Raw genomic sequence first — 18,859 nt, 5'->3', positions numbered from 1 at the left:
TACGTGGGTAACTGGGAACATGTCGAACTTAGATTGGTCTTGCTTGGGTACCTGGGAACATGCCGAACTTAGATTGGTTACGTGGGTACCTGGGAACACGCCGAACTTGGAATGGTCTACGTGGTATCTGTGAACATGACGAACTTAGAATGGTCTACGTGGGTATCTGGGAACATGGCGAACTTAGATTGGTTACGTGGGTACCTGGGAACACGCCGAACTTGGAATGGTCTACGTGGGTATCTGTGAACATGTCGAACTTAGAATGGTCTTACGTGGGTACCTGGGAACATGTCGAACTTAGATTGGTCTACGTGGGTGTCTGGGAACACGCCGAACTTGGCATGGTCTTACGTGGGTACCTGGGAACATGTCGAACTTGGAATGGTCTATGTAGGTGAAGCAGAAGCCATCGACCCACAGAACACATGGTTTAGTTACATGACCTTAACCTAGCGCCCCCTCGTGATCCCTAAAAGTGACCTTATTTTTTATAATTTAGGTTGCATTTCACTTAATATAACTATATATCTATATCTATCTATCATCTATCTATTGCAAGTGGTACAATTGATCTAGTATTTCCGGAATTTAAAACTCGGCAAGTTCACTAGTGCACTTTCGTGTAGTGATCACACACAAAAATGAGTTAGAAAGACGTAGAACACTCAGTTGATAGACAAGGAAGAGACGAAATTAACACTTGAGTATTCTATGTCGTCTATCTCATTCTTGTGTCTCCCATGATGATGATGATGTGATCATTACACGAAAGTGCACTTGTGAATTTATCATTTTTCACTTCCCTGTGGTTTTATGCATATATTAGATCACGCACAGTACTGTGAACTGTTACTAAATGAAATACGGTAAGTTCCCAAGTGCACTTTCGTCTCATAATCACATCATCATCAGGGGAGACACGAGAGAGAGAGAGAGAGAGAGAGAGAGAGAGAGAGAGAGAGAGAGAGAGAGAGAGAGAGAGAGAGAGAGAGGGAGAGAGAGAGAGAGAAATTGGAACGCCAGACCTACATTTAACTGGGAAGTGAGCATTAAATAGACAGCAGATTGAGAAATAGTGGGTTATGGTGGGTGGGGGGGGGGGGGGGTTAATGATGAAAGAGAGAGAGAGAGAGAGAGAGAGCAAGGGCAGCCAGCATGCCCCAAAAAGCCATTGCTCTCTCCCTTTACCTCCGGTGGAAGAAAAGTTACACAAACTCCCGCCATTAAACTTTTGCTTGCTGGCCTTGTGTGTGTGTGGCACAGAGAGAGAGAGAGAGAGAGAGAGAGAGAGAGAGAGAGAGAGAGAGAGAGAGAGAGAGAGAGAGAGAGAGAGAGAGAGGGGGCGTGGGCGTGTGTGTGTATGTGGAGTGGAGGGAGGGAGGGAAAAAAGAGGTGTTCGAGGATATGTGGAGGAGTTAAAGTGTGTTAGAGTGGAGGATGTGAGTGGATGGATAGGTCGGTGTGTCTGATGGGATGGTCTAAAGGTATGGGTGGAATAGATACAACTGGGGATGGGACAGATAAAGAAAGGGGGAAGGAAGGGATGGAGTTCCTTAGCGTGTTATATGGGGTGTGTGGGGTTTAATATGGTAACACAGACGCCATTTTAACATTTGAGATGTGTCACAACAGTAGCGTTCGAGTTCTTATTAAAAAAAAATAGTCACACCTACAGACACACAGACACGCAGTGGCTCACCTTGACGAGGTGGGGGCCTTCCCCCAAGACAATGGAGGGGGGTAAATGTCAGCGGTAAGGCGGAACTGACCCTCCTGTGGCCGAGGGAAGCTTATTTCAAACCTTCACAGCGCAACGCCTCACGCGCATACTGCCATCTTGTTCTTCTTCCTCTTATCGACTACTCATCGCTTCTTATCAAGTTCCTTGATACTATATATATTCTTGGCGGGTCGGTGAGCTCTGGTCTACCCCTTAAAGATCGTGAATTTATTGTAATTTAATTAATTGAGATGTATTATCCTAACGGCATACTCGAACGGCGACGCCATTGTTGGACGACCGTGAATTCCCCGCGATAGGCCGTTATACGAAAGTCTTATGAAAAGAGGAGTTAGAGCCTATTTCATACTTATTTATCAACGATATTGTGGATTATAATCTAATTTATTTTTCTAGAAGTGTAGGTTAACGATGCAGCCATGGGTGACTTAAATTACGACTGAATTTTGTCGGTTTTTTGATAACGATAGATTTTGACCACTCACATTGGTTTGATCTTAAACAGCTCTGTTAGTTAACGGAAAGAATAGTAGGAGTTCCCTGTCGTTTTTCAGATAGATGTTCATAGAACTAATTTGAAAATAGAGGCCAATGTTGCTATAAAGACTTTCGAAAAGTTAGACTTGCATGCAAAAATAAGGGGTAACCTAATTGATCATAATTCCAGTGGGTTTCCAACGCGTATTTTCCTCCCATTAAAATATTTAATAATTTCGCTGTATAGCTTGGTACAGTTTCTTCAAAGGTGAGTTTATGGAGTCTTTCGTAAGATAAAAACATGTCTGTTGCATACTGGCATACCTGCCTCATTGAGAAATCTCGTATTAGTATATATATTAGGATATATATATTTTTTTGTCCAGATCTCTCTCATTTGCATATACGACTCTCTTCTCTCCCCCTTATTTTTGTCTTTCGAGGTGTGCTCTTCCCTTACCTGTTTACAGAGGCCTTGTGTGTTTACGAAATTTCAACACGTTCAACCTAAAAGAAAAAACATGAAATTCCACTCATGCTAATGGCGGGAAATAAGGTCACCTGCTTTTCTCTTGTTTTCCTCCTCGAAAACTCAAAGTTATATACATTTTTTTTATTTTTTCAAGATCATCCTTGGTCAAAACACGTTTTTATCTCTACTTAGACTTCCAGTGTTGTGTACTAACACCATCAATGATACCTAAACAAGTGTGTAAACACTTGTGGTCCTTGACATTTCCTTTACCACAATGAACCATGGGACTTGAAGATATGAGGGTGGTAGGGTCGTAACGAGGTAGTTTGTCAAATTCCATTTTCCTCTTTGGAATAACAGCTTGTTTGCTTGTTTGTTTCCTGCGCCATGTTTCTCAGGGGGTCATTCCCTGTACGTGTGTTGGCATATAATTCGTGTGGCTTGTTAGTGTGACGTCACACTCTTGCTTTTAATGCAAACACTGTTTACTCTCAACTTTCTCTCTATTGTTTGACTTTCACTCAAGTCTCTATAACCACTTGGATTCGTTGTAGAACACAATTCATAGAGTCATTAACCATCCCTTAAAAGAAAAGGAAAAAATATGGTGCTAAACTTTATTATTAATCCATTTAAGTATATCTTTCAAGGACTGTGTCGTAATCAAACCATTTGAGTACAGACAGCCATCTTTTTCCTCTTTCTCAAGCTATACAATCTTTGGCTTCCCCCTTGTCTTCATATTCCCCTGTGGATGATGGCGACATCAATTGTCCTTCATATTCCTCTTTGACCTTTTCATGAACTCAACATTCCATCATAATGTCCTTACAATATTCCATTTTTTTTTCTCTATATATTGAATGCCTTGAGTTGGCCTTTTAACCTGACAACTGTGATTTCTATCATCTTATTTTCTGCTTTGTTTTGTAATATCAAATTACTATATATATATATATATATATATATATATATATATATATATATATATATATATATATATATATATATATGTCTTCTTATATAATTGAATAATTGATTTCCAGTATGAGTTGTTAGACTCGCTTTCAAACCCTACTTCCACCCAGTTTATTCCTTCAAGAATTAAATCAGTTATATCTTTTAAAAGGTTTTTTTTTATTTTTGTATATATTTTGGGATTGATTTTTGATGGTAAATTTGTCATTGGAATAGCTTAAGTCTGCCTTAAAATAATATGTAATTTAGACTTCAAGTTACAATGCTCTTTGTTTACCTCTGGTAACTTTCGTATGGCTTCTAAAATATGGAGTTTTGTGCCTCTATTTTTTTACTCCTTGATTTCATCTATATCTTCCTGTAAATGGAAGGCCATTATTATTATTATATGAAGAATCATCAACACTCAAAAGTAAATTCCGTAAGACCTCACCTTGAGGTAACCATTGGTGTCTGTAAAAAAAAAGATATATATATATATATATATATATATATATATATATATATATATATATATATATATATATATATATACACCATAGAAATAACTTACCGTGGGAGACATGCGATGGGGAGGGGGGGTGACTATATATATATATATATATATATATATATATATATATATATTATCCCTGGGGATAGGGGATTAAGAATACTTCCCACGTATTCCCTGCGTGTCGTAGAAGGCGACTAAAAGGGGAGGGAGCGGGGGGCTGGAAATCCTCCCCTTTCGTTTTTTTTTTTTTTAATTTTCCAAAAGAAGGAACAGAGGGGGCCAGGTGAGGGTATTCCAAAAAAGGCCCAGTCCTCTGTTCTTAACGCTACCTCGCTAACGCGGGAAATGGCGAATAGTTTGAAAAGAAAAGAAAAAAAGATATATAAACTATTCGCCATTTCCCGCGTTAGCGAGGTAGCGTTAAGAACAGAGGACTGGGCCTTTGTGGGATATCCTCACCTGGCCCCCTCTGTTCCTCCTTGTGGAAAATTAGAAAAAAAAAAAAGACGAGAGGGGAGGATTTCCAGCCCCCCGCTCCCTCCCCTTTTAGTCGCATTCTACGACTCGCAGGGGGGTGGGGGGTTGACTTCCTCATAGCTTTAACTTTACGTTACATTGATTTTTCTTTCATTACCAGATCTGTTTCAGTTTCTCCCGTATTGTACCAAACCAGCCACCAGCCAATGAGATCTCATTGGAGAACGCCATAGATTTACTTTCAGAGCAGTGTATTTCTTTTCTCTGTATATCATTTTGAAAAAAAAAAAAAAAGGTAATTGAACTATACCTCATACTCCATTAACTAAGGGAAATGTGTAATTTTATCACAGTTTGAGGTTGTAACATACCCGGCCATAGAGGGTGGTTAGGTCGCCCAATGAAGTCTTTGAAGGCGGGGGAAATGGAAGCTCTTTGGCCCTTAGTTTCTTATCAGATGTCAACACCGAGAGCCAAGATAACTTTAGGAAGTCATAGAGAGGGTTTTTTTTTTTTTTTTTAGCTCTTCAGACCACAACGAGAAGAAAGAATCATGGGCGAGTCGCATTGGAAGACTGGGGTGTTTTCTGGAACGAACAGCTTGTTTCCATTTCCCATCACGCGCGAGCCATCTTACGACCTCGACCTTTCCCCGTGGTACAACTACTAGTCTATATGGACCACGGATGGCTGACGTCATGGCCACTGCAATACAATTGTTCGTTTGATCTTGCGTGAAGCTCAAGTTTATGGCTCCGTAAATCCCCAACCGAATATGTCTTTCATAAACTTCGAAAACTTAAGGTTTAAATAATCCTGATTGGGCTGTTCCTAATTTATACCAGCTGTCGCCTTCTGTTCCTAATTTATACCAGCTGTCGCCTTATGTTTAAAAGACACGTAGCAGCGTCCATTTTTGCCACTCTTTGAATGACTATTATTGATTTATATAGTGAAATAAAGACTTGGACAGACTTGGCCTCGTCTTTCTTCTTGTCCCTTGCTTCACTTGTACATATCCTCTTTGTCAGCCTTTCAGGTATCTTCCCCATGTCTCACCTTGAACCTTCCTTTGTTGAATTTAAAACGATTGTGGATTAGGGATTGGTTGCGTATGCTCCTTAGCTATTACAGTATGTGTGTGTGTGTGTGTGTGTGTGTGTGTGTGTAAAGTGAGTGAAAGTAGGAAGCACTTAATTAAGAGTACACGTAGAGGAAGTTGGTGAGGCTTTTTGACCCAAATCCACTCCACTAAAGTTGGGAATGGAGTACTGATGATATTACATATACTAGATTGAAATGTTGCTAAGTGGATTATCCTTTAGAATTACATTTTAGAGTGTTCTTGTAATATTATTTCATTATTTATTATGATGTTCTTTGGATGTTGCTTACATATCATGTGTTGCAGGTGGGGCGTTGGCACAGCATGATCAACAAGTAGCATGCTACCTGGGTTCATGGGCTGTCTACAGGCCAGGTGCTGGGAAATTCAACATAGAAGACATTGACCCAACACTCTGTACGACCCTCATCTACTCCTTCGCTGGCCTCAATGAGACGACTAACAATATCAAGTCACTCGACCCTGAGTATGACATTAACAAGAGTAAGTATATTTCTGAGAGAAAGATCATTAAATGTATTCTCCCTGTGGGTGACTTTATATAATATTTCAACGTTCTTGTTTAGTGTGTGGCCTCTTTACAACGATGTGTGTGACTGTCAGCATTGCAGTCAAACATGATTAACATACATTCTGGTGAATTCTGTGGTAAATCGACTCTCAGTGTTGTGTGTGTTTATATCTGGAGAAATTGTATGACATGGTTTAATCATTATCCTTTGTGGAAGGTGCTACGAGTATAGTGTTGGGGAGTAAAGCTATGAAAAGCAGTGAGGAGATTTTATCAAGAGAGTGTGTGCGAGTAGGTATAGAGGAGGGTGATCGGTTTTAGATGGAGGTGGGTCTCTGGCAGGGGTGTGTGATGTCACCATGGCTGTTTAATCTGTTCAAGGATTAGGTGATGGGATGAATGCAAAGGTCTTAGAGAGAAGAGCAGGTTGGAATAGGGGAGGACTGGAGGTGTTGGTTGTTATTTGTTGATGACATGGTGCTGGTCGCAGATTCTATTGAGAAACTGCAGAAGCCGGTCTGAGAGTGGAAAGAGACAGGTTATTTGGAATGGGAGTTTGAATTGGGAGAATTTGGAGGAAGAGAAGTGTTTTGGTTTCCTTAGAGTAGATATGGCAGTAAATGGAACCATGGGAGCTGAGGTGAGCTGTAGGTTTTAAAAGAGGGACTGATGACTGTGGAGGTGCAGATATTTTGTTTTGGGAGAGCCATTGTTCCTATTTTAAAAGACAGGATTTTCACTTCCTCCAAAATTTGTGAATACTATCCTTTGTCCCTTCTTTTTGCCTTTCATAATGCTCTTTATATTTCAATTAAGTCCCAGCCTTGATTTCAGCTTTGTCCATGACTGGAGCCTCCTATATAAAGAAAAACAAAATATATATTTGAGTAGCAGGCTAAAAGAAGCCTTTGATGAAGATGTAAAACTCCTTTCATATCATCTACTACTGTATTAGACTCTGTTGTTAAGAGGAGTAGGTTAGTCATTTTAATGTGTGTGGCAGCTTTATTCATTCTTTTGCAATGAAACTACTTTTTAGGGGCATACGAGAAATTTGTCAACTTGAAGAGCTTGAACCCACGCCTGAAGGTGCTGATGGCTGTAGGAGGGTGGACCGAAGGCTCAAAAAAATACTCGGCAATGGCTAGTACTTCAGAAACCAGGAAAATCTTCATTGACTCTGCCGTAAAATTCATCCAGTAAGAGAATTGATTTTCACAAAACATTTTTAGAAATGGAAATGCATTTTTGTGCATTCTGTCAATACTAAAACTATGCACACTTGGTAACCAATCCCTTTTTGTGTTATCTTTATTTCTATTCCTATTTACACGGTAAAGATCTAGTACATATGGTCACTTATTATACTTCCTAACACTCTCGTCTTGAGTCTAGTAGCATTGAGTGAATATGGGCTTACTTGCTAGTATTTGCATGTCTTAATCTTTAACTCTTTTACCAAGTTTTTTGTTTAACAAGACTAAACTCCCCATACCTTCATCATTACCAATTAGATGCTTGTGTTGCACAGGAATAAAAACTTTTCCTTCAACATAATCATTTGTAAAACCTTTAGCTGTAAACAGTTCATTCACTGCATCTGTTTATCTATATAGTTTCACTTCATGCCTCAAACCATACTTCCACCTACCCTGGTAAGTGTATCATCTTCCATGGAATCCCCATGGCCATACCACGTAAAAAGGATTCCAGCTCTGAAATGCATCTTTCTCACAGTTTCTTAATACCATATACTTCACATACATCATGAGATCTCACTTTTTCTCTATCTTTTCTTTTCTTTCATACTATTCGCCATTTCCCGCGTTAGCGAGGTAGCGTTAAGAACAGAGGACTGGACCTTTGAGGGAATATCCTCACCTGGCCCCCTTCTCTGTTCCTTCTTTTGGAAAATTAAAAAAAAATGAGAGGGGAGGATTTCCAGCCCCCCACTCCCTTTCCTTTTAGTCGCCTTCTACGACATGCAGGGAATATGTGGGAAGTATTCTTTCTCCGCTATCCCCATGGATAGATTCTAATTATTTCATGGAATACATTTTTCAATGCTGATATTTTCTGTTATTTATTCCAAGGAAAACTAAGGTTTTCCATTAATATGTCAGAGTCAGGATAGTCATGATGCCGTGCATGCTTCTTGCACATTTTACATTTGAATTGTCATTCACCCTGGCTTTTAGTGAACATCCAGTTCTTCTTCAGCTTTTTCACTATAATCCCTAAACATGTTAATAACTTTTAAGTCTTTTCCATTCAGAGTGATTTCACATTGACTGCTCATCTATTTCAAAAAGGACTGAGCTTTTACTCATGTTTCCTTAAACAAACAGGAACATGCTTATTGGAACTAGTCATCACTGTAATTTGTTTTAATATTTCACCTTCATTTAACCTCTGTCTCATATTTCTAAAGAGGGTTCATTTGCATAGGGAACTGTAATGCTTCTTCCATATATCTCTCATACTTATTTCACAGGATTTAGGATTTAAATTTTCTTATTTTGATTGTGTAAAAGGGATATTAGGTTTATCATACTTATTTCACAGCATTTAGGATTTACATTTTCTTATTTTGATAGTGTAAAATGGATATTAGGTTTATTGTTAAAGTTATATTTTTATTTGCAATGCTGCTGATGTCTCTATGCTGTGGAAAACATTATTTAAATACGTAAGCATTTTTTAATATTTACCTTTAACTTAATCTGTGATATATGAAATCAGAATGGAGCTGCTTTTGGTTTGGATGTAGCATTTAAAAGCCTCACCACTTTTTTTATTTTTTATGTTTTAGGAAATGAGAATTGGTAAAAAAAATTTACATAATTGATACCTATTTACTTCCTGCTAAAGGAGTCCCTTCTGTATAAGGCTCCTGCAGCATTCAGGAAGCTGGCTAAATCCATTGGTCAAGATCATAGGTTATAAAGTGTAATGATGATGTGTGTGCATCTATGTGCAGAGAGTATAAGGGCAGTTAGGAAGTAAGTGTTCGGTGTCTTCTTTATTGTAGTTGCATCATGGACATAAAGGGCCTTAGGATGTGTTGAAACAGTGTTTGTAGTGTTAAAGTGAAGGTTGATGTCCGGAACATAGATGGGAGGGTGTGACTCATGTTTGTCTGGGGTGTGTAGTTTTGATGGGTTGGAGTTTGATTGAGTTGGGAGATCAGCATTTTAGTGTCTGCCAGGTTATTTCAGTGTGTATGTGTTTTGTCGTTGTTGTAAGTGATGGAGATGGGGGCGTTTGTGTGTAGAGGTTACATGGGGATTGATGGTTAGTTATAGAGTAGTTTAGGGAGTAGGGTTTAAGTACTTTTGCATAGAATTGATTGTATATTATGTTAAGGTTCTAATATTCACTTTTTTTTTCAGGAAACACAAGTTTGATGGTCTGGACTTGGATTGGGAATATCCAGCTAACAGGGGTGGTGTTCCAGAAGACAAAGAAAACTTTGTTGACCTTGTTAAGGTATACCAATCTTTTTCCTTTCTCAGTAACACAAGAAGCAACAGATATTTCATACTTAGGTAACAGCAGCTGGAATGTAAAATCTTGTAACAGAAATTTTTTCACATTCTTAAAAAGCTACCCTGAGTTTTTTTTTCCATAACCCCCTCCCTACAGAATGCCAAACTGTAATATTTACTTTATAGCATGTCCTGGACCTAAAAGACAAAATTTCAACAAGGATAAGAATGATGACAATTACAGAGAGCCTTATACAGTTATTTTAAGATACCATCTGATATACAGTGTTAGTGTAGGACACATTTGCCAGTCTTCATCATGTAGTGTGATGGCTACTTTGTTCATTACGTTTGAGTATAGCTGTTGCATCATCCAGTCCATCTGAATACAGGAGCTGCGGAAGGAGTTTGACAAGTATGGTTGGATGCTTACTGCTGCCCTGGCTGCAGGGAAGTCCACCATTGAAACAGCTTATGACATAGATGAATTGGCAGAAGAACTAGACTTCATTCACATTATGGCATATGACTACCATGGCAAATGGGATGGACGAACTGGCCATAATGCTCCACTGTATTCACGAGAGGATGAGCCTGAGGATGAGAAGTATCTTAATGTGGTAAGACTGATAAATCAAAATATGCTGTTGTAATAAATTCTATGTGCATTATTATTATACTCCTTTACTTGCTCGATCAAACCACTCACACCACATAATGTCCTCAAACATTTTATTTCCAACACATCTACCCTCCTCTGAACAACCTAATCTATACCCCTTGCCTCACAACCATGTAATATTGTTGGAAATACTATTCCTTCAAGCATACCCATTTTGCTTTCCGATATAACTCTCTTTCCACTCATTCTTAATTGCTCCCAAAACCTATTAAAACCTATTAAAATTAAAACCTATTAAAGAAAAACCTGTATACAGAGTTATGTATGGTTTGATTGTGACAACATGAACCATCGATATGCATTCAGACCCAAAAAATCTGTTTTAAGCTTGAATCCCTTCTGAGCCTGGCCTGTTTTTGAGTATAAGGTACAATTTGTTATTTCACCAAATCAGTAAGTTTAATAAGAAGTTTATGCTGGCATATGCCATGCTGAAACAACTGAAATAATGTGCTGCCATCTTAACGGATGAGCGCCAGATGACAGATCTTCGCTTGTATACTTACATAGCTAGTAAATTCTGTGAGAGGTTTAACAAATATTGGTAAATTGTATTTTACTGTAGTATTTATAGCACCCTCCATACAGTTGCATTGGCTTGCCTTTAAATTGTATTCTAAATCATTATATTGATAACCATGCAAACAGAAGTACCCAAGTGTTCTTCATATTCTGGCCTACAATAGTCCCAAAAATTATTTAAAAAAAAATTATGCATTATGATTGTCTTATGATGAAAGGTAAGTTAACATAACTTTAGAATGAAATGATTCCACAGCAAACTGGAGTATGCTCTCAGCATTTTAAGATTTGTTGTTAAGTAATAACCCTTTGTTGAATATATCACTCCCATTTTTATGCTCTCTGCAGGATGCAACTGTGAAATTGTATTTGGATTCAGGAGCCCCTCCTCACAAGTTGCTGCTTGGTGTTGGCTTGTATGGAAGGACGTTCTTGTTGAGTGACATTACCAACCCTGGAATCAGCAGTCCATCACTCCCCACAGCTTTTGCTGGGCCCTACACTAGGGAAGATGGATTCTTGGGTTATAACGAGGTATAAGAACAACCATACTATCAACCATTTTTGCCCTGACTGTTGCATTTTAGAGTATATTTCATTACACTGTATTTCACATATTGATATGGAGTGGTTTTTATCTCCAGATACTATCTCTTTCCATAGCATAAGTAATTTATCATTTCCCAATGTGTTTACAGATTTGTGAGAAACAGAGGACTGAATCTGGAGATTGGACAGTTGTGTGGCAAGAAGCTCATCAGGCACCTTATATGTACCGTGATAACATGTGGGTTGGTTATGACGACAACTTCTCCCTAAGTCTCAAGGTTGCCTATGCTCAGAGTCTTGGCCTTGGTGGCATCATGGTGTGGTCCATAGACACTGATGACTTCACAGGCACTTGTGCCAAGAACAGCATTCGGTAATTATGAGGGAATCTTCTGAATGGGTATGCTGTAGCTATTGGAGAAAGTGCCATACTTTCATTAGTTCTTACCCAATAGCATGCTGTACTTACAGCCAATGCTCTGTTTATCTTTTGATAGTTGATGAGCAAATGTAACCCTTTCAAACCCTTCTATGCTTGGCACAATTTCCCGACATCTCCAAGGAGTGGTACAGCATACTGTATATGATTTAGTCGAGTGTGGTAATAGTTAAGACATAATTTGATGGAATGTGACAGTTTGAGAATACTTGAGAAGAAAGATGCTGATATTTGAGGGAGGTAATACAAAAATAGATAGAGTTTAGAGCAAGCATGCAGGAGAGTGAGAAACAGTATAAAGCATTTGTATTGTTTGCAGGAGGTCTATCTTAGATTTTTATTGTTTGTAGGAGGTCTATCTTAGATTTTTGTTGTTTGTAGGAGGTCTATCTTAGATTTTTGTTGTTTGTAGGAGGTCTATCTTAGATTTTTGTTGTTTGTAGGAGGTCTATCTTAGATTTTTGTTGAAAATGCAGAATATGGCATATTTAGATAGTGATAGACCATTCATATTGGCATGAGTGGAAAGCATTGGTACAGAACAAGCTCTAGAAATGATGTGAATTTATTAGAATTAGATGAAAAATGTAGAAATGATGATACTAAATATAAAACATTTGATTGATTTTGATGACATCATATGTAACTTTGTTTTTATGTATCATTTTGCATTATGTTCATTTTTATATTTTATATTCAAAACTATAGAAACACAGTTGTAGTGTCTATCTATCTATCTGTGACACCAATTTCCTTTGGGAACTCCCTCACTGTGGTGACCATAACAAAAGCCCCCTTAACTCTTGAATTCTCTATAGAAGAGACACAGTTGTAGTGTCATGCTTCGTATTAATCCAAGTTGTTATTGTGTGTGAATTGATTTAGCTATCAGAAGAAAGATGTTTATACAAAGTTAGGGAGAGCATTCCCTCAGATATTTTTAGAAGCATTAGCATCACCTGTTTTAATCATGTGGTCATAGTGCTTAACAAAAACTCTTGCTTTCTTAACGTAGGTTTCCGATGCTACGTTCCATCAACCAAGCCCTCACCATGCATGCAGTGAAGCGACCTGGTGCCACCCCCACCACCACCAAACCAGTGACGAAGAAACCTATAGAAATTGATATTGATATTGATGATGATGATGACGATATTGACCTAGATGTGGATAATGACCTTGATGATTATAAGTACAACATTGATGATAGCAGGTGAGTAAGCATCCCTAAATGAGGGGAAGATTCTTAATGTAACAGACATGTTTCTGGTGTGGTTCTGGAATTATTTGGATTAGTTTTGAATTTTTGCTGCACTTCATGATTTTGAGATGTAGATTATAAAGACAGTGACAGTGACAAAGTATTTCTGTGATGATTTAGGCAAAGGGCACATTGTTAAGTGGAGGCAAGCATAGTCTGCCGTGGGTACAGTACATTGACATAGGTGGGTGATAGTTGGGGGGACAGAGAATCCATTTATCAGAAAATGTGAGGAAGATTATTAATGGCATTGTTATAATATAAAGTAAGTCAGCACAGGTTGTACATACACAGAATATCACAGTCCATGCACACACACGATTGATAAAATACAGATTATACTGACACTGATAATGTAGTTACAAAGTCGATTACTGGTATACATCATCATCTACCTTTGGCACCAGTTCCTCTTAAGTCTTTATTATTATAGTTTTAGTCTAGTCCATTAATGACAGTAGCTCATTTTCTTTCTTTCATAGTTGTCTGCTATTTTCTGCATGAGCAGTGTAATGCCAGGAAAAAAAGAAAGGCAGCATCCATTCTCTAGCTATTATGTGCAAAAACCACAAAAACCACAGCCTCCTATCCACAACCATACCCAGAAGATCTTTCCATAGTTTCTCCCGGGTGCTTTGCATACCCTAGTTCAGTCCATTGACAGCACGTTGACACCTGTATACTACATTGTTCCAGTTCCCCTTCTCCCATGCACACCTTTTGTACCCCCAGCATGTTCAGGCCCCAATCACTCAAAGTCTTTATCACTCCATCCATCTGTCTCCAGTTTGGGCTTCCCATTTTCCTTGTCCCCTTTACTTATAATGCATTCATCCTCTTTGTAAGCCTCTTCTCACCCATTCTCTCCATGTGTCCAAACCATTTCAGCCCACAACACTCCTTATCACACCTCTGTCTTACCCTTACACCACATACTGTCCTCAAACATTTTATGTTCAACATAACCACCCTCCACTGTGCATCCGTATCAATATACAGTAGCTCTTTGATTACAAATAATGTTTTATTCTCAGGAGAATTACTCTAATGTCTTTTCATAGCTCCTCCCCAATCTGATGTTCTGTCCAAGCCATCACTCTTTCAGTCACCTTTCTCCCATAAAACTTAACATGCATGTTGAACAGACTTATTTATGTTCTATTTATTATACTTAATCGCTGTCTCCCACGTCAGCGAGGTAGCGCACGGAAACAAACAAAAGAATGGCCCAACCCACCCACAAACACATGTATATACATAAACGCCCACACACGCACACATACATACCTATACATTTCAATGTATACATACATATACATACACAGACATGTACTTATATACACATGTACATATTTATACTTGCTGCCTTCATCCATTCCCATCGCCACCCCGCCACAAATGAAATAGCAGACTTATACCTCTATAATTTAAGCATTCAGTTTTATCCCCCTTGCCTGTATATACACTACATCCTGCCCATCTGCAGACACTTCACCTTTGGCCATTGACACTTAGTAAATCCTGACTAACCAATTGACAATGCTTTTGCATCCTTTCATGGGGAATCCTGCTGAAATCCTTTCCATTCCAGCCATTATTTTACTATTCATCTCATGTACACCTTTCACCACCATCATTTGCCGTGGCTCTTGCTCCACACATATCCTTGTCCCAGTCACCCCACATCTGCCATCTTATCAACTCAGTTGTCCATCCCTCAGAATACTTTTATTTTTTCTGTTACTGCTTCCTCCTCCTATCCCCTTAATGATGTTCCCATTTGTTATCTAATTTTCCATACACTTGCACTGATCACCTCCTTCCAAAACATTGGCAAATCCTCCCTGATGTTTGCTGTGACTCTTTCACCCCATCTTTCATTTGCTGTTTTTTTCTGGCTATGCTCCTCCATTCTGTAGACCTCCTGGTTTTTCGTGTACTTCTCCCATTAACTTACATTTCCCACCAGAAAGTACTGCCCCTACACCTCTTTTCTTTATCATTAACAGATTAACTTCCTCATTCTACCACTTGCAACCATTTCTCAGATGACCACATAATACATACTTTGCCTGCACATTTCAGCACTTCCTCCCTTATTAGCCCCTGCTCTTCATTCTGTTGCTCTGTTTCATTTGCACTCGCCTTAAGCTACTCTTCGCTAAGACTTGTTGATACTTCATACGGGCTTCTTTTCTAATTGTAATCACTCTCGCCTCCTCCTTCCCACCCATATCATTCCTTCTTTTCCTAAAGCCACCACAAGATATCATACTCGCCTCTGCTAAGAAGCAGTCAGACATTTCATCAAGTGCCTATCTGTTGCCCATTTACTTCCAACTGTTTATATATTTTACATTAGAAACCATGTGTGAATTATCTTTTCCTCTGTTTTGGTCATATTATACACAATATCAACCTGTCCACAATGCTCGTCATACTTGCTGGTTTGTTGGTGCAAAGCAGAGGCAAATATATGCAGTGATGTCATTATAGGAACTTCCTGAATTATTTGTAAAGATGTATTATATAGGATATGGTGAAAGTCATCATTATAATGTGTACATGATAAAGGTGTGAAATAGAGGAATGATGGTCATTCATATTGTGATATTTAGATATGTGAGAGGAACTTTCCCATGTGCCTACAGACTCTAGTAGAAAAAAATGCCTTCCTATGAGTACCTGTAATATTTTGTCAAAAGTGTGGGTGAGAGAGAGAGAGAGAGAGAGAGACTCTCAGCATTTAAGAAACAGACTGGAAAGCCTCTATTTCTGTAAAGTGAGCATTTTCTCTCAAAACTAGAATGTGTATCTTGGTAAAGAGACCCTTGTTAAAGCCAAACTGATGAGAGAAAACTTTTTAGCTTGTCCATAATAATGATAAGAGGATCTTAGAGACTTGGTATATCAGCTGTTGGCCTGAAGTGTTCATGCACTGAATGATCTTTGATTTTTGTTCTTCAGTTGATGAATCATGCTTTTTTTCTACTGAAAATCATAGCATATCCACAAGGGTATAGGTATCACATTTTTATGCTTCAGAAAATCAGCTAGTGACACCCCAAAGCATAAGTGCGTGAGAGGCACATCACTATATTAATGATTTGTAAATACAACACATTTTAAGTCACTTGGACTCAGTTTATTATGCTCAAAGAAACTTTTTCAGTTGTTTATGTAATTAATGCTAGAAGTTTCTGAAAAGTCTAAACCCACATGGCAGCAAATTTTTATACTAGAGGAAGAGAAAAGTGTGACATTTAAGTTAAAATTGTTTGATATATGAATGTACTAGTTGAGGATATGTTACATTTTCTATGATAGTCTAAATTTAGGTAAGTTATGGTACAGGCTTTGTGTAAGTATTATTGATGGTAGGTATAAACAAAGCCTCATAACTGGAAAAACAGAGGTAGATGGAAACACTGATTGCAGGACTTTTATAGCATCTGTTATTATGCTGTTAAATATTAATCAGACTAACTTTATATCACTTGTTTCCAGGACTTCAAGTGTGGGTGCTGAAGATGGAGGTGGATCAAGTGCAATCACCCCAGCCCTTTCTATCCTCTTGGCACTGCTGATGACAGCTGCAGTGGCTCGCTGAGCCTTTCTCAGTGCCTTTTCACCCTTTTATGATTGTATCTGGTTACTTTTCTTATGACAGTCTTTGTAAAATTCTCCTTCCTTCTCCATATTAAGGACTGCTTCCCCAGATCCACATTCTCAACCTTTCTATAAGTTGCCCAGTTATTTAATAAAGTTCCTTTCTCTCTTCTCTTAGTAGTTGCAGTGCCTTTCCTGTACAAAATGTGCTCGTACATGTAAGCCCTTCTTGCTGCATCTCACTCGTTTAAAAGTCACTTTATTCAGATCTCTCTTTAGTGACATCCTTATAATCTACCCACAACTCTCAGTTGTCAACCTACCATAATATATTACTATATTCTTTACTCCTTCATTGCTTTCCTGGTATCATTTCTGTGTCATAAGTGTCACAAAAATTAGAACAGTCTTTTTGCACCACCTCATGTTTGGCTTTTGATATCCAAAACCACTTTAGTTTTTATTCAACTCCTGAAAATCGAATAAGCCTCCATATTTAGACTGCAGTTTCCTCTTGAAGCGGAAGGTCTTCTCTTCTGACCTGAGTTGTATGCATTATCTGTAAAGTAGCAACAGCTTTCCCATGGAACAGCACACTATTTTTTTGAGCTTTGGAGATTTAGAAACAAAAACATATGTACAGTATTTTTGTACAATTGAAGATGTGAATAGTCTTATGCCTCACCAACTAAAATAGTGAATAGTTACTGTATGTTATTAGCTGGTATTTTCAAAATCTCCACATGTATTTTACATATTTTTGATTCCATAAATATATACATTTAGGGAGTTACTTTAAAAGTGTAAATTTACTCTTAATTTTTCAATGTTGTTGTTGGTATGAGACTTAACATAATTTGTGGTCATACAATAAATTATTAGAGCTTAGAATGGTACATAAAATGTATCGAACCTTGTGATAATCTTAGGTCATGTAGATAGTCATTCAAATCTCATGTTAGTCAGGCACTGGTTATGTAAAACTTCCTTTTAAATTTAGTCCTTAGAGCAAGATACACGTGTTTCATAGTACTCTACCAATGCCACATTTCACCTAATTGCATATTCTTTCCCAAGATATGGGCAGCCATCTTAAGATATGTTATGACTAGGTATATGCAAGTGAATTTATTTTTTCTATGTATGTACCTAATCAAACAGAAGAGAAAAAAAAATTGATGGGTCATGCTTACTGATTAGAAATATCACTTTTTGATGTTTTTTCTCAAGTTTCATTTTTCTTTTTATCGTGATATTGTGCCTATTTCTGGTAGAGAGGTTTGATAAGCTAAGGTTGGTACTCAGTGAAGATTTCATATCTTTGCTGAGATGTAAATAAAAATTGACTTAATCAATTAACAAAGTGTCTTATTTGATACACATACTAAGTATTGTAAAGTAGATAGTCTTGCAGTTGCATTGTTGGAAAGAGAGGAAGAACTGGATAGAACTCTGGGCCATTTCAGTGATATATGTAAAGGGTGGGTGCTGAAAGTTAGCTCAAATAGAAGTAAGAGACTAGTTTGTGAATGGGATGGGAAATCGCATTGTGCATGGTAAACAATTGGAAGATGTATAGAGTTCAGGTATGAAGGAGTAACAAGTTGCAGGACGAAAATAGGTGATACATTGAAAGCTCTGGTGTTTGAGAAATTTTTTTGTAGACTATGCTTGAAGCTTGGATGACGGAGTACTTGTCCCTGCTCTTATGTATGGATATCAAAACCAGGTTTATGTATACAAGTATGGACAAAACAAAAGTAAGAACAGTAGCAATAGAGAAACTGCTCTTTATAATTGAGATGATAAACAATAAGAATGATGATGATAACAGTTTGTGGTGTGAATAAATCATTGGATGTGCATGTGGAGTTGTATTTTTGGATGGTATTGCCATGCAGAATATATGGCAGATGATATGTTCGTGCAGAAGTTATTACACCCCTCAGGGATAGAACTCTAGAAGGTGTCGTTACCCAACTACATCAAGGCAATAATTTTGAATTTGGAGAAACACCTTAGGTG

The 18,859-nt window shown here is 38.0% G+C and overlaps 1 protein-coding gene across 1 annotated transcript in view; it reads left to right on the top strand.

The window, feature by feature from the left end:
• Positions 1–18,197, top strand: part of LOC139757422 (probable chitinase 2) — a 48,199-nt gene extending 30,002 nt beyond the window's left edge. The window contains exons 2-9 of the mRNA XM_071677925.1: positions 6,059–6,256; positions 7,324–7,483; positions 9,677–9,773; positions 10,165–10,392; positions 11,325–11,510; positions 11,675–11,898; positions 12,980–13,177; positions 16,733–18,197. Coding sequence (XP_071534026.1) covers positions 6,059–6,256; positions 7,324–7,483; positions 9,677–9,773; positions 10,165–10,392; positions 11,325–11,510; positions 11,675–11,898; positions 12,980–13,177; positions 16,733–16,835 — 1,394 coding nt within the window. The 3' untranslated portion in view covers positions 16,836–18,197. The remainder of the gene's footprint in view (positions 1–6,058; positions 6,257–7,323; positions 7,484–9,676; positions 9,774–10,164; positions 10,393–11,324; positions 11,511–11,674; positions 11,899–12,979; positions 13,178–16,732) is intronic.
• Positions 18,198–18,859: the final 662 nt, after the last annotated feature.

Source organism: Panulirus ornatus, chromosome 26 (assembly GCF_036320965.1).
Source record: "Panulirus ornatus isolate Po-2019 chromosome 26, ASM3632096v1, whole genome shotgun sequence".
NCBI lineage: Eukaryota > Metazoa > Arthropoda > Malacostraca > Decapoda > Palinuridae > Panulirus > Panulirus ornatus.
This window is presented reverse-complemented; position numbering and strand designations above follow the sequence as displayed.